The 15091-nt window shown below is 41.2% G+C and overlaps 1 protein-coding gene across 1 annotated transcript in view; it reads right to left on the minus strand.

The window, feature by feature from the left end:
• LOC139479424 (uncharacterized) overlaps positions 1-15091 on the minus strand; it is a 62340-nt gene that overhangs the window by 25526 nt on the left and 21723 nt on the right. The window contains 3 exon segments of the mRNA XM_071262277.1: positions 4391-6018; positions 6239-6390; positions 6936-7110. Coding sequence (XP_071118378.1) covers positions 4391-6018; positions 6239-6390; positions 6936-7110 — 1955 coding nt within the window.

The raw sequence follows: 15091 nt of genomic DNA on the forward strand, positions 1-15091 counted from the left end.
TTAGACTGGTGTCCTCGTGTGCCTCTATGAAATGCTACTCTAGGGCAGGGGACCAGTCTATCCAAGTTGTTGGGACCGTCCCGGCTTCTGTCTTGTTTGGACACAAAAGTCACTGGCACTTACTTTTTACCACAGCGTCTGTACTCTGCTTCATATTACCATGTGTATTAGGGCTGGGACGGGTAACTCGGGTACTCGGGTCGGTACTGAGTAGGACCTGGGTACCCACAGCACTACCCGGACCCGTGGTTAGTCACGTGATTATAGTGTTTAATGGCAAAAACTATCTAGAACTCTATGGTTACACTATAAGTGACAAATATTCACATTTCTTTCCGACTATGCACACATTCCAATCGGACATTTTGTACCTTTCTCTTGAGACCTACAGTGGGTACCCGGGTAGGGTCGTGTAATAGGGGGGTGGGTAACCGGGTAGTAAATTTAGACTCTTCCCAGCGCTAATGTGTATGTGATCAAGTTCTATCGAAATGGTTATTGAGAAAACTAACACCTTATGCCAAACGACTGACATTAAATTCCTGAATCACAAATATTAACAAGTAACATTCCAAGTTTCTGTGCTTAAGAACTGAAGTGTAATGTCTTTATCTTTTCTGCATGTTCTGCGATCAGTCTGTTGACGATTTCAGAATCTACACATCACGTGTGCATTCACTCGATTCTTGGGTCTTTAAGTATTTGAATAAGTATATTGGATTCTTTTTGGAACATATTTGGGGGAAATTGGCATCCTCACTTTGACCACATTCATTCGATAAGCAAATATTAATTGCCACCATAATGTCCAATTATTTTTTATGCCACAGTCAACAGTATTTCAGTGTTGTCAAGGCAGCCTGTGTATAGTGAAGCCTAAGGTAGGCAATCCAGAGGTTGACAGCATGAGCAACGATCCATGTCATCGGGACACAATGATGCCGATCAGCATCACTGGCCTATCATATACATCTTGAGTATAAGAATTGAAAATTGCAGACATGACCCAGTCATTGTTTAGGACTAATGTATACCAATAGTTGTTGCATTGATTTATCAAACTATCTAATTATAATGAAACAAAAAAGTTAAGGATCATGATCAAAAAAAAAAAGAAAAAAAGAAGTCATGATCCCTAACATTTTCTGTTCAGTATAGATATAAAATTGTCAGTTAAATCGGGTGATGCTCAACTAATATATTATCTTTGATACAACTTGTTAGAAATCGAAGCTCCGTGTTTGGAAACAAACTTAGCTGATATCCAAAGCTACTGCAGGAGTAGTGTAGCAAGTCAAAAACTATGCAAACCATGCTTTAAAATGATGCTTAATTGATGCTTTAGATGAAGTTTGAAATAGTAGTTTTAAAGATCCCGGTATCAGGTTGCTGACAGACAAGTCTTTGTTATTGGGTCATGGAAATCCTTTAGGATGTTTATCAGAACATATTTGCGAACAGCCAGATTAAGACTTTGGGGTCAGCCTCTCAACCGGTAATCACAGGTCAGTTCGCAGACTCGTTAATCTCATACCTCGCCGTGTTATGTATGATTTATAGTGCGTGCAGAATACAAAAACTGACACATTGCTAGTTCAAATTCTATTATTAAATAGCAACAACTAGGCAGATTGTACATGTATATTACATAAATAATACTTTCAACACAAGTGAAGTTCACATATAATAATGAATAATTATTTGACAAGGACTGACATTTGAAATATTATGCATAGCATGATAAGAAGGCAGACATGTTAACAAATCTGTCGTTTACTATTTACTATAGTAAATGGACGTAATGCTGTACCAGAAAACTACCTGCGAATACAGGTTACTTCATAACAGGAGCAATACACACTCAACCAGTGGAGTGAGTGAATGAGGTTTTACGCTGCTTTTAGCAATATACCAGCAATATCAGGACGGGGAACACCACAAATGGGCTTCATACATTGTACCCATGTCGGGAATCGAACCCGGGTCTTCGGCGTGACGAGCGAACGCTTTAACCACTAGGCTACCCGACCGCCCCCCTCAACCAGTGGAGAAAAAACGATATTTGTGACCCGCGCTTGGTGTATCACTTGATCTCCCGGCGGTCAAGGCTGAGTGGATGCTCTCTGAATAACTGTTGAGTTTCCCTTCCTTGCAAATGGCAGGGTCCCTTTTCACAAAGCAATCGGAGCGCTCCGACCACCGTAGCCCCGACTGTTTAACATAGATTTTCGACAATTGTAGGGCCAAGATCGCTTCGTGAAATAGGACCCGGTCTCTTTAAAAAGGTGATGACGAAACCATGATATATCACTACACAATCATTTTGTTAACGTCACAGTTTGTGGATCTTTATCTATTTTACATGGACAGAATTACTTCATTTTCCGTGTAACAACAATGTTAAGTATAAACAACCTTTTTGTTCTTAAATATGTTGATTCCGCTCTGAATTTGATTGCGAATGAAAGTCAGCTGTGTTCCCTCATTTGTGTGCATGAGAAAATCAAATTGAAAGATGCTGAATTTTGATAAGGAACTTCCGGTAGAGCCCGGAGTGACCGGAAGAACGACGGAGACTTGACACCGCAGTCAACTAATACAGTTAGTTGAGAGAATTATCCAGGTTTACGCCTAGTTTGTTTAATGCTTACCGCTATTTTGCCTTTTGTTCAATGTTATCTGTATCGGCGGGTGATCAAGCGACACTAGTTATTCTCTGGCCTTAACCTTTTATATTTACATTTCGCGCAATCGCACATGAAAATTGCTTGCGTGATGTGGTCACATATATCAGTTGTTTTGGAGGTTCATGTTTTTTATAAGAACCTTGTTATTTTTTATCGGCATTTAATGACAACCCGCAATAAACTCTCGATATACATTTCAGACTTCATAAAGTCGATATACTAGTATAACATATTGTTTAGAATTTGATGTTCCCCATACAAGACGGAGCTGCTTAATATCGACCATCCGCTTGTCTCGAACGACGGAGAACTCGATCTATTTGTATCCCCAGAACTTCGTTTGTTTGTTTGTTGTTTGCCACCGCTTCACGTTTTGTAGACTCACAGTAACGGTTTTTTTCAGTATTCGATAAACATAAGATCCTCGATATACGGAGCGACGTCGGGACATAGACCCCGACATACCGAGAGACTTCGGATCGTTGTCCTTAAGAACATCATCTTGGTCACATCTCAATCTCATTAAAATCAAATCTTAGTTCTCGCTGCCGTTAAACAAAGATCTGAGGACATCCCATTGCGGATCACGTCAGACCGACCTTGCGCGAGCTTTGACCGACCAATGGAATGACCAATCAGGAGGCAGCTTTCTCGTGCTTTACGGCACAAATTTCAAATTGGCGACTACGCTTCGAAACATATTTTGACAAATTCTCGTTTACAAATTTGAAACATGAACAGAAACATTCTGGAATGGCTAAAAGATGGTCTAGATTGTAAAGATTCAGTCGTTAAACCAGTAACTATCGTTCGGATTACCCCATGTTAAAGTTTTCGAGATTGCATGATTATAAAATCACATTCCGACTGTCAGTTTCATAATCTGGTAAGCGACGCACTGATTGGTCAGATGAAAGGTCCTTCTGACGTGACCCCTAATGGGATGTCCTCAGATCTTTGTTTAGCGGTAGCGATATCTAAGATCTGATTTTAATGAGATTGGGTCACATCTCTACATGTTTATCAGGAATAAAGCTTATGAATTCTCGATGTCTGGTTTTGGTATTTACAATCATGCAAGCTAATAACTGCTCACTAGTCACCATGGCACATGAAAGGTAGTCATCAAGCGCTGATTCCAATTGCGGCCTATTTCAAAACGAGGCAGATATAATCGTTGTATGTTTAGCGTTACTGGGTGTCTGTACACATGTCTTAACTGTCTTGTGCAGATAGGGAACTTCACTGTGACGTATTTAAGTCATGTGATACTTTAGGTCATCCATCCTTTGGGTATCGGTTGATGGAGTATGCCGTTCTTTTGCCATGTCAACGTATCACTCTCTTTAACATTCTTTCCCCACCAGCTCTAGGCCCTTCTTCCTTCCTTCGTCTGTTTCCATCATGTTTTCATCTTCTGTTTTGTAGACCTCTTATTCTGTCTTCACATCTTCCCCATCACCAGTATCTCCTTTCTCCACCTTCTCTTTATCTCCACTCTGACTTTCATCAGCGTATTTTTCCTCAAATAATGTACTTGCTTCCGTCATTTGTTTCTCTGTCTTTGATTCATCCAAAATATCCGAAGCCCCCGTCTTGTGATCAGGATCCTTTCTCTCACCTTCACCCTCCCTTTCGACCACATTGTCTTCTGGTACCGACATGACATCTTCTCCACTCTTCGCTTCGTTCAATTTCTTCACATCTTTACATGACCTTCAGCAACATCTTCTACCATCATGCCATTCGGTTCACTATTCACTTTTCTGGGATCTTTCTTTGTATCTCCCCCATCTACAACACTGGCTGCCTCCACCAACGGTACCTCTTCCTCTCCTGTATCATTACCTTCCTTCTCAAATCGCTCCTGAACCTTCCTCCTTCCTTCGCCATCTCCCCCAATATCTGGAGGTACCGACATGTCCTCTTCTGTTGTCTTCACGTCCTTTCCTGTATTATCACCATCTTTCTTTACTCGCTCCTGAACCTTCCTTCCTCCTTCGCCATCTCCCCGAATGTTGGAAGGTACCGACATGTCATCTTCTGCTGTCTTCACGTCCTTTCCTGTATTATCACCTTCTTTCTTTACTTGCTCCTGAACCTTCCTCCCTCCTTCACCATCTCTTTCCGTGCCTTCTTGTACCGATGTTACCTCTGTCTCTTTCTTAACTTCATTTCCTGTCCCCAGCCTCTCAGAAGCTTCCCTTTCACCGCGCCTCCCTTCCACAAATGGTTCTTCTTCTAGTACCTGCGTCACCCCTTCCTCTATATTGGCTATCTCACCTACACTCTCCTGTTGATCCACTGTTACCCTTTCATCTTCCTCCACACTGTCACTCACATCTGCAACTACCTTGTTGACTTCTTCAATCTTAGCTACCTCCCCTACAGTCTTCCCTCCGACATCCAGTTGTTCCTCTATTCTCATGCCCCTTTCCTTGGTGGCATTTTCACCCTCGACACCACCTTCCACCCATGTAAGCTTTTCCCCACCATTCTCCAGTGTCTCCATTTCTTCGTTCTCAGTCCTCTCCTCCTCCTCATTGTTCTCCTTAGTCAATGACTCATGTTCTGCTAATGGTGTGACCTCTTCCACCTTCTTCAGTTCTTTTACAATCCTCTTCTCCACCTTATGTTGTTCTGCCACATTTCCCTCGCCCACCTCTGTACTGTCAAGCCCAGCTACACCTTCGTCCTCTCTACCATCATCTTCTCCTTCCAATGTGACATACCCATTATTTCCTCCCTCTCCCACACTGTTTTTTGCTCTCTGATCACGTTCCATCACGTCCCTGTCACCAGCCAATGTGCTATCTGCATCTTCGTTCGCTCTCAACTCGCTTCCTTCCACTGTGACCTCTTCCTCCTCACTAACCAAATTCTCCTTTACATCCTGTTTTCTGTGTGGTTTGCTTTCATCTTCTTCAACATCCCTATCAGTTCTTCGTATTTCCTCATCCACTTCAATTTCGTCTTTTTCTGTCGTTACATCTTCCCCATCTTCTCCACCCACTCCAGCTTCTTCCGCCACTAGAATCTTCCTATCAAGCAGCACGCCTTTACCTTCTATCGTGGCCTGACGACTCACATCTTCCACATCTAATTCCTTCTGTCCCTTCTCGATCTCCATAAGTCTGTCCCTGACATCAGTCAAAGTGTAGCCCAGTACGTTCCACCCTCTCCACTTATTTGTGTCCCATGCTTCGCATTTCCTCTTTGCAAATCCGAGACCATACCCAATACTCCAGTAGTCATCGTCATACTTACACTCAGCTAACAGTTTTGGGTACGTGGCGAACAGTTGCCCCCTTAGGTCGGAATTTTGAGTGAACTAGAGAAACAATAAGAAAACCGTGAGCTATACACTGTAGAATATTAAAATGAACATTTGAAGATGAACAAAAGAATGATGAATTACTTTGAGCATTGCCCTTATCTCTAATAGAACGAGAACCAGTTTTTCGTATGTGTTAGGTTGATATCATGGATAAAATGCCCTTTAAAAGATCGTAGAATCCCAATACCATCATGGTGCAATATCGTTCTCTCACCTTGGCCCTGATGGCGCGTTCAACAACTTGTACGCATTTCTGTTCCCATACATGCCACTGGAAGTTCTGGATGTCATAGGTATAGCGCTCCTGTTCACTGGGGTCACTTGTGGACATGATTTTCTTCTGACATTCCTGGTCCTCAAATATCACTGAAAATACAGGCACAATTCATGATAAACATCACTTTTTCAAAATCTTGATAACGGAATTCTTTCCAGAATGTGTTATGCACCGGAAACGCCGATCAAATATCTCACAAGGTAATAATAAAAACACTCAACATACCACAATGACTACCTGATATAATGAGAAAGGTATATGTACATCCGGTGTATAGATGTCACTCCAGTTTGTTAAACTGCAGCAGGGCTTCAAATCTGAAAGTTATAACACCTGAGTCTCATTAGATCAATTTGGGTTTTGAATAGACCTTCAATTGCACGTGTCTCATAAGAAATGGCCCAGTGCTGATAATGATCACATTATGATGATTCTTACACTGATACATCTGATAACTAAATGAACCAGATATTCTGACATTATGAAAGCTCAACTGACTATGTTACCATTTTAAATACATTGATACTTGTTTTGAAATATACTTCATTAAATTCCATCACATTTTAGGGTGCAACGAAGAACTGATCCATCGGTATTACATCTCTACAGCCCTGGATAACATCCAACCACTCACCGGCCATCTGGTACAGTGTGAAGTGTTCAGCACTGGTGAAGGTTTGACCATCGATTGTGAAACTGGCAGGATAATTTTGGCTAAATGGAGATTTGATGCCCACGAAAAATTCAAAATTTTCTTTCCCGTACACATGTTTGAAAGATACACTTTTAGATTGGAAAGTAATACTATCCTCCTCTGCCCCGTCACCCTCCCGTCTGGTTTTGGTAGTCTGTTCTTCGTGACGTCCTCTGTAAGGAACCGATTGATCTGGTTCCCATCTTCGCTTATTCCTCTTCTTCCTTCTTACATCCTTCTCAACCTCTTCCTCCCACCTCTTGTCGTCCTTCCACTTCTCCCATTCCTCCCAGTGTGTGTCCTTCACCTCCATCAGTCTATCTCTCACTCGGGTCATTATGTAGCCCAGTTGGTTTTTGCCCCGCCATGTTTCCTTGTCCCAGGCTAAGGGGTCTTTTTGGCCACGCCCTATTCCCCACAAACGATCGGAAGGACTCGCCTCCACCAACAGCTTAGGATGCGTGGCGACCAGGTGTTTCAGCAAATGTGGATTCTGGGAGAACTGAAATTCAAACATTCCAGATCTTACAGCTATGAAAACAACCTTGGTTAGTGACACCATACTATTTGTACGTGTGTGGTGCGTGCGTGTATTACATCTATATGACGTCGGCCTGCAATAATCGAATCTGAACCAGGCAATCCAGTGATTCATGTTATAAACAGTTGCTTACAAGCTGTGATAGTGACCAATCCTACCCCGGAATCCCCGCGGGTTACAACAAGCAGTTTGTCATTAGGGCATGAATTGGAAAAAGACACCAGATATGTGAGAAAAACAGTTGTTTTCAGCTATAACACCGAACAGCCGTGATGCCATTATCTAAATCACTCTTGAATGTTTAGAAAACTGTCGACATGAACAGGCACGGGCTTGACAAACCAAGGGTCATAATCGGGGGAATATAACGGATGCTGACAGGGTTTACTATGAGTCATGCGTGCCATGTTTGTTCTATTCCTTAATTAACATATCCCAGTTCTTTTTGTATGAACATTAAACAATGCAAACCTTAGCCTCCGTGGCCCGCTCAACGACCTCTATGAAGTGCTTCTTCCATACTTCGAATTTGAATTCAGGGATCTGACGACCGTATCGCTTCTGTTGCACAGGGTTAGAAGTTGCCATGATCTTTAGTTCCATTTCTTTGTTCCCAAAAATAACTGCAACGACAACTCAACACTTGTTTGGGGGTGGAGTGTGAATACAAACATAATACAGGGACTGACAAATGTTGATAAGCGTAAAGAACAGAGGAGGTGCGCACCCTTACACCCCCACTACTTTGTCACTCTATTTTAAACAGTATAATCCCTAAATGAACCTTAATTAAAAAACTTGGAAAAAATACATTTCTGTTTTTTTACCTGTCTTCTGATACATCATGTACTGTTCAGCACAGTTGAATGTTGTTCCGCCTATGGTGAAGGTGGCTCGATGGTGCTGGCTAAATGGCGATTGGTTGCCGAAAAATAGGACGAATTTGTCCTGGTTGGGCATTTCTGTGTAGGATGTTTTGGTGTTTCTTGGATCCATGTTTCTTCTGCGCTTGTCCCAGTTGTGATCTGTTTGCTCATGTGTCCTTTTTAGTTTGCCATCCTTGCTTCCCTGCCCCTCAACTCCTTGACTCTCCCCTGTCCCACTATGCCCTTTGCTTTCCCGGCTCGCCTGCCTCTGGGTGTTCCCTTGTCGACCCTGCCTTCTCTCATCCCTACTTGTGTTTCCCTCCGCCTCTTCATCTTCCCATTTTATACCCTCCTCCAGCCTGTTTTCCATCTGCATGTGTTTGTCCCTGATTCTAGTAAGGGCATTGCCAAGGTCGTTTTCTCCTTTCCAATGTCTTCTGGCCGTAGCCTTGGGGTTAGTCTTGGTTAAACCAATGCCCCAGATGTTGTCTTCGGGAGAGGCATATGCCAGTAGTCGTGGGTGTGTGGCCAACAACTGTCCCCGGAAGTCTGGGACCTGGGTGAACTGGAGAAAACATTTGCTGTTAAGTACACATTAAGCTCGGTGTTTTGTTGTTGTTCTGTTGAAATTTTCAAATTCAAACGAAACAGCATCAAATAATGTATTAACTTCGGGATATCTATTTGTAATGAACTAAACACGATATTAAAAAGGGCCGTGTTATTAAAGGTGCGCATGGACACTTTTGAAAGAGCAAATGGTGTTTTTTCAAACAGCGTGACTGGTTTCGAAAAGCTTGGTTTGGTCTAATCATCAGGAAATTCTTCAAGCATTATTGAAGAAAAAAAGGAAAACTAATCGCAATATCATTCTGACACTTTGTGTGGGGCAATTTTGATGTTACATACATAGTCGGTGGGAACATTTTTGCTCTGACAAAAACTATTTATAAGTTCTGTTTTTTTCCAGAAAGCTGGACTTCTCAATAATTGCATGCAATGCTGCCTGTACTAGTCCGGACTGATAATGGTTTTATGGTGCTAGCCCACTGAGATCTCATACCGCGCAGTAACCACACTCAGACACAGTATAATGCCGACCAGTCTTTGTTTTATCACCTTAATGCCGAGCGCCAGGCTGAGTAACAACAAGTAGCATCTTTTAACGTCTTTTCTTGTGATGCGGTACCCGCTGACCGTCAGTTCTTTGGGCAGACGCTGTATCCACCAGGCGACGATGTGAAGAATCAAGGCTTTGCCAACCTGGCCGTCTCATTTTTATCTACCTTATTACCTAATTTTCTCATTTGGTCATTCAAAATCCTGGCCCAGGCGCTTGACAATGTGCATATGGTCGCTGTGGGGCCACAAAGTATTGTTTCTGGTCGTTCGATTTTGCCCAAAATAACGCGACGACGACGACGTGAGTTTTGTTTATCAAAACAACATTTTAGTAGCGATTAAACAAATCAGAAGAGTAATGTAATAAAGTACTTGAAAAGCCAAAAATGTGACCTCAGCGCTTGGAGTATCGTATATACGTAAGTCTATGTTAAAATTAAGAGAGTGACAGTTACGACAGGGCTAAGATCATTGTACGCAGAGGTTTCAAAATCAAAGATCAATACTTAGGGTTGCCCTTGCCCGGATGACAGTCTAACGTTCATTTAAATCATACGCGATCAAATTTACTATATTTGAGGCGCTACTTTTGCATTCATGAGGTAAAGCAGTTCTCACCTTGGCCTCGAGAGCAAGATCAAGATATTTCATCCTTTCCTTATCCCAAGTTGTATGACGAAACCTGAGGATCTGTCCCCCAAAGAGTTCGTATTGGTCAGGATTCTGTGTTCGCATGATGTCCTCTGCTGTTTCCTTGTCATTGAATAAAACTGTAAATAGAGGAATGCCATAATAAATTTATTGTTATATTTCATCTATGCACGCCTCAATAACAAACACCCGCCTCACTATGTGATATCGTTCCTTAGTATACAAGCGAGAAGAATCGCTTTACTGTTCCCTGCAGTTTTTCACATGATGAAATACACTATATACGTTTTCCTGCAAAACGTGCATGCACCATGAAGACCATATACCCTTAGACATATACGTTACACATATGACCGGTACAGTTTGTTTAAATATATTAGGGGGCACGGGCACGGGCACAGTCGTCCAAGGCGCCGCGATTCGCTGTGCAGAGTTGCGTCCCTTGGGCACGCCAGAAACCTATGATTGTGGGTTCGAATCCCGGTTCGCCCCGATTATGTCAGCACCATACCCGTGCTCGTGGGTTTCCCCGAAGTGGTAAACGTCTTAGACTTGCATCACTTTGGGCTTTCCTCCCACATTAAGCTGACACGCCGCGATATAACTGGAATATTGTTAAAAACTCACTCACTCACTCACCTAAATATATTAATTACAAAATACTGCCACAGCACCGTAGTTCACCTGGATATGTGGTAAATAGTTTAAGATATGCACAAAGACAACCACTTAAGATACATATTTTCTGTAGGAATACTAAGGACTAAAAATTAAACACTAAAATCTTGATGATTTTAAGAAAAAATGATACAGGACAAAGTTAAGCTTCCTCAGTTCGCCAATTTCAGAGGAGAAGTTCACAGAGCAAAATTTGCATTCTGCGAAAATATAGAGGATGTCAGAGAGCAAAGGACAAGTCAAGGTATAAATTTAAAATATTGCAAGATACGGAACATGTGTATTGAGCTCCACTACTAACTACATATATCCATTCTATTACATTGGATCCTAGGACCATTTCCATAATCATAAGAAATCTGATAGCCCTTGTACGATTCCGATCTAATCATAAACATGTGTTTATGAATCGCTATCAAATAGTAATGATACCAGGTGTTCGCGAAAAGTGAACGTATCCTGCCCCACACATCACAAACACATGCAAAGGCAAGTCAATTATTCAACTGAAAATACACAGGAACACATAGCACAATTCAAAATAGGGAATATTATCGGAAATATTTTTTTCACTGACACGTCAAATTTGGAAATGTCCTCCACACGTACATGTCCATCATAAAAGTGCAATCTTCCCAAGGCAAAGGAGTTAACTGACTACATATAACTTCCTTTTGCTTCAAACAAAAAGGGCGGCGGCCAAGTCAAGGCGATGTGATCGATAATCAAGATGTATATGGTTATTAAAGGGGTCTTACCTCGCGAAGTGCATCAATTCACTTGAGCACCTTGATTAAAAACAGGAAAAGATTTGGAAAATAACTGTCGACACCCAGTTGACGGGACACATGCTCTGCAAATCCTGCAATCGACAGAAATCTGCACGGCAGTCGCCATATTGTTTATGAACCGGATGTCGATTGCGTTGCGCGATTTTGATTGGACTATGCATAGATTCGTTTGTACAACCAAACTATAATTCCATAATTCCAGCCTAGTTCAGCAAGGGTGGAAAGTGGACTTACGTAGTCAGTTTGAATATTGCTCAACATGGAGGGAAAGTTGACAATTGGATAGCTTTTCGTCTCTCTGAATATGTATGCAGATATATCTAAATATGAAACAGATGAGGCTGTTTCACGGGTCTCATGTATTTCTATAGTTCAGGTGGGTAAATCAGTGGAAGAGAATTGGCTATTTGACCATCATTGAACGATATTAGATCATTAATAGAGCATTATGTACATTAACATAATACGACTATGTGTAGTATTTAGCTCTGTTTCCTGTTCTGTGTTCCAGAACGCCATCGTTTGTGATGTCGAATAAATATATTATAAACAGTATAATGAATCTTTACTGGTGGAGATCTGAAGCTTCAGAGTCAAAGGAAAACCCAACAGGACGACAACAGTCCCATCCTGTCCCATCATGTGATTTCCTAACAGACCACTATGACTCTGCGGTGATTGCCGTACTCCTGACTGCACGGTCCACACATCGACCATTCATACTAGTAGCTCAGCAAAAAACCGAGAAAGTGACCAAATAAATCCTCCGCCGGTTCAAGCGATAATTGGTCCTAGGTCATCTCATCTTCATTTCGCAGAGATCAAACTTCTTCACACAAACACGTTTATTTCATTATCTGCGTTTTACAATCGATGCCAGGGTAAGTCAGCAGTATTAACAAAGATCGAAATATAAACCGTGGGGCAAAAGAAGGTAAACCGAGTTGTTGTTTTTTATGTAATTGAAAACTGAAAGAACCCTTGTTAAATTTGATCATATCTTTTTAACCATCACTCATTCCTGCAACAGTTTGTAATAAGTAATCTACGCCTGGTAATTTTGTGTAAACAAATATTGGTTCAATGAATACTCGGGTAAGACCGAATTCGCAACCTCATGGCCCCTACCATGTTTGAAATGTTGTAAATTTGTTCCGAAAAAAGCAAATATATTGATTTTCAAGGTAAGATGTCTCAAATACCCATCAGTAGTGTAGTAGGCGAAATTTATGTTAATTTTAAAAAGTTTTAAATCAAATTTTATTTTCAAAAATAAAAACATGTAGAAGTGAGAGGTATAGTTTCTTTTTCTCCTCAGCTTATATAGATCTAACGCTGCAAAATGTTTTCTGGAAGATAGTACATCATGCAACACTTTACTGAATACAGTCGTTCATGAATGTCAGTTTCGTTTCCTAAAAATAATATTTATCCAACTTATAACAGTTTATAACGCCTTACAGTTGTGATTAGTATCAAAACATATCAGTCCTAATGTTTGACTATGTGATATTCCAGTTAGATTACTCTAAGGGTTTTTTTCTCATTACTTAAACAATATTTAACGTATAATTTGTAGTATTTAATAGTGAATATATCCAATACGTCAACTAAGTAATGTGATCAAGTGTATCAAAATAATCAGGTTTAGTCTGTCTCTTCGTTGCATTGTGAATTGTCTACTTACAATGGAAATCAACAAATTTGGTCATGTGTACACATGCTTTATTTGACTAAACATTCCTTTGAATACACGATGTACTGATAAACCATGAACAATGGTTCAGCGTTCAATCTTACCTGCCTTCCGATACATTAGATACTGTATAACACAGGTGAACTTTTTCCCCTGTATGACGAATGGGGCTTCGTGTTGAAGGCTGAATGGCGAGACGTTTGAGAAGAACTCGAAACTGCCTTCAGCGGCCATGTTTGTGTGCAAATGAAAAGAATGGTCGTACGATTCTCACTACGACAATCAATCTTATTTTCGCTTTCACATTTTCTCTGAATTTGAGTCACACCGACCTAGTTGTTTTCGCTTCTTATCAGCCCTACGTTGTACGGTTACATGTTTTAAATTCGTGTTGATATCTCCAAGACATGAATCGATTTTTTTATTTTCATATTTATTACAAAGAAATCTGATCTTGCTTGCACCTCGTATTTCGGCGAATTTGCGACACTTCCGGCTTCGGGGAAAACCCGAAGGGAAGTAACTCTGTTTTCCAAGCTGTTGCGCTTCACCCGGCAATACAAGTAGTGGATAAAAGGACAAGACAGGGTCGTGTCTCGACTGTTGAGGATGCTCACGGTCTCATGATAGTTTTGACACAAAGCTCACAGGCAGTATTCTTTTCAGTATGTCTGTTATCTGATTCTTATAATTCTGCGTTTGTGATCAATTTCTATCGAAATGGTTATTGAGAAAACAAGTAACGTTCAAATTTAACGTATGCAACACAAGGAATTAAATTCTTGAGTCGAAAATATTGAAAAACAACATTCCTTGTTTCTGTGATGAAGTACTGAATGTTATTTCTTTATCTTTTCTGCATGTTCTGCGACCAGTCTGTATTTGAAGATTTCAGAATCTACACATCACGTATGCATGCATTCACTCGATTCTTGGATCTTTTTGTATTTAAATAAGTATAATAGATTCTTTTAGGGACACCTTTTTGGGGGAAATTGGTATTTATGATAATAAGTGGTCTGCCATCTCCTCACTTCTGACAAATTTCTTTCGTAAGACAAACATTTTAATTACGACACAATCAGCATTTTTAGCGCGTTGTCATGGCAGCCTGTGTATAGTGATACCAAGGGCAGGCAATCCAGAGGTTGACAGTGCGAGCTGCGATCCATGTCGCCAGGACACAATGATGCCGATGATTGTGACCGTCCGATCTTCATTATTTATTTGTTTCTCATATTGACCGGAATTCCCAGGGTGTCACAACGTTCTTTTGAAACAGAATCAGGGATGTCCTGTCGTCTAAGGCCCCACAAGTCGTCCTGTGTCCCTCAGGCATGCCCCAGAAACATACGATCGTGGGTTACAATTCCAGTTCGACCTGACCATGTTTCTAGGTTTGTCAAGCACCATACTCGTGTTCGTGGGTTTCACCAATGTGGTAAGCGTCTTAGACCTGCATCACTTAGGTTTTTCTCCAACATCAAGCTGACACGCCGTGATATAACTGCAATATTGTTCTAACCAAACTCACTCTTTTGTAGCAATCATATAATCTACAAATTTTCTCCTCTGTGCTGACCGCCTCCGTGGCCTAGTGGTAAAGCGTCTGCACGGAGATGTGTAGATCGGAGTTCCATCCCCGGCCGCATCATTCCAAAATACGTTAAAAGGTTGAACTTGTTGTCACCCTGCCTGGCGCTCGACATTAAATGGCTAAAACAAAGACTGGTCGGCTCTGCGTGAGGATA

The sequence above is a fragment of the Haliotis cracherodii genome, unplaced genomic scaffold (genome assembly GCF_022045235.1).
Source record: "Haliotis cracherodii isolate W230 unplaced genomic scaffold, xgHalCrac1.p SCAF_4, whole genome shotgun sequence".
Classification (NCBI taxonomy): Eukaryota; Metazoa; Mollusca; class Gastropoda; order Lepetellida; family Haliotidae; genus Haliotis; species Haliotis cracherodii.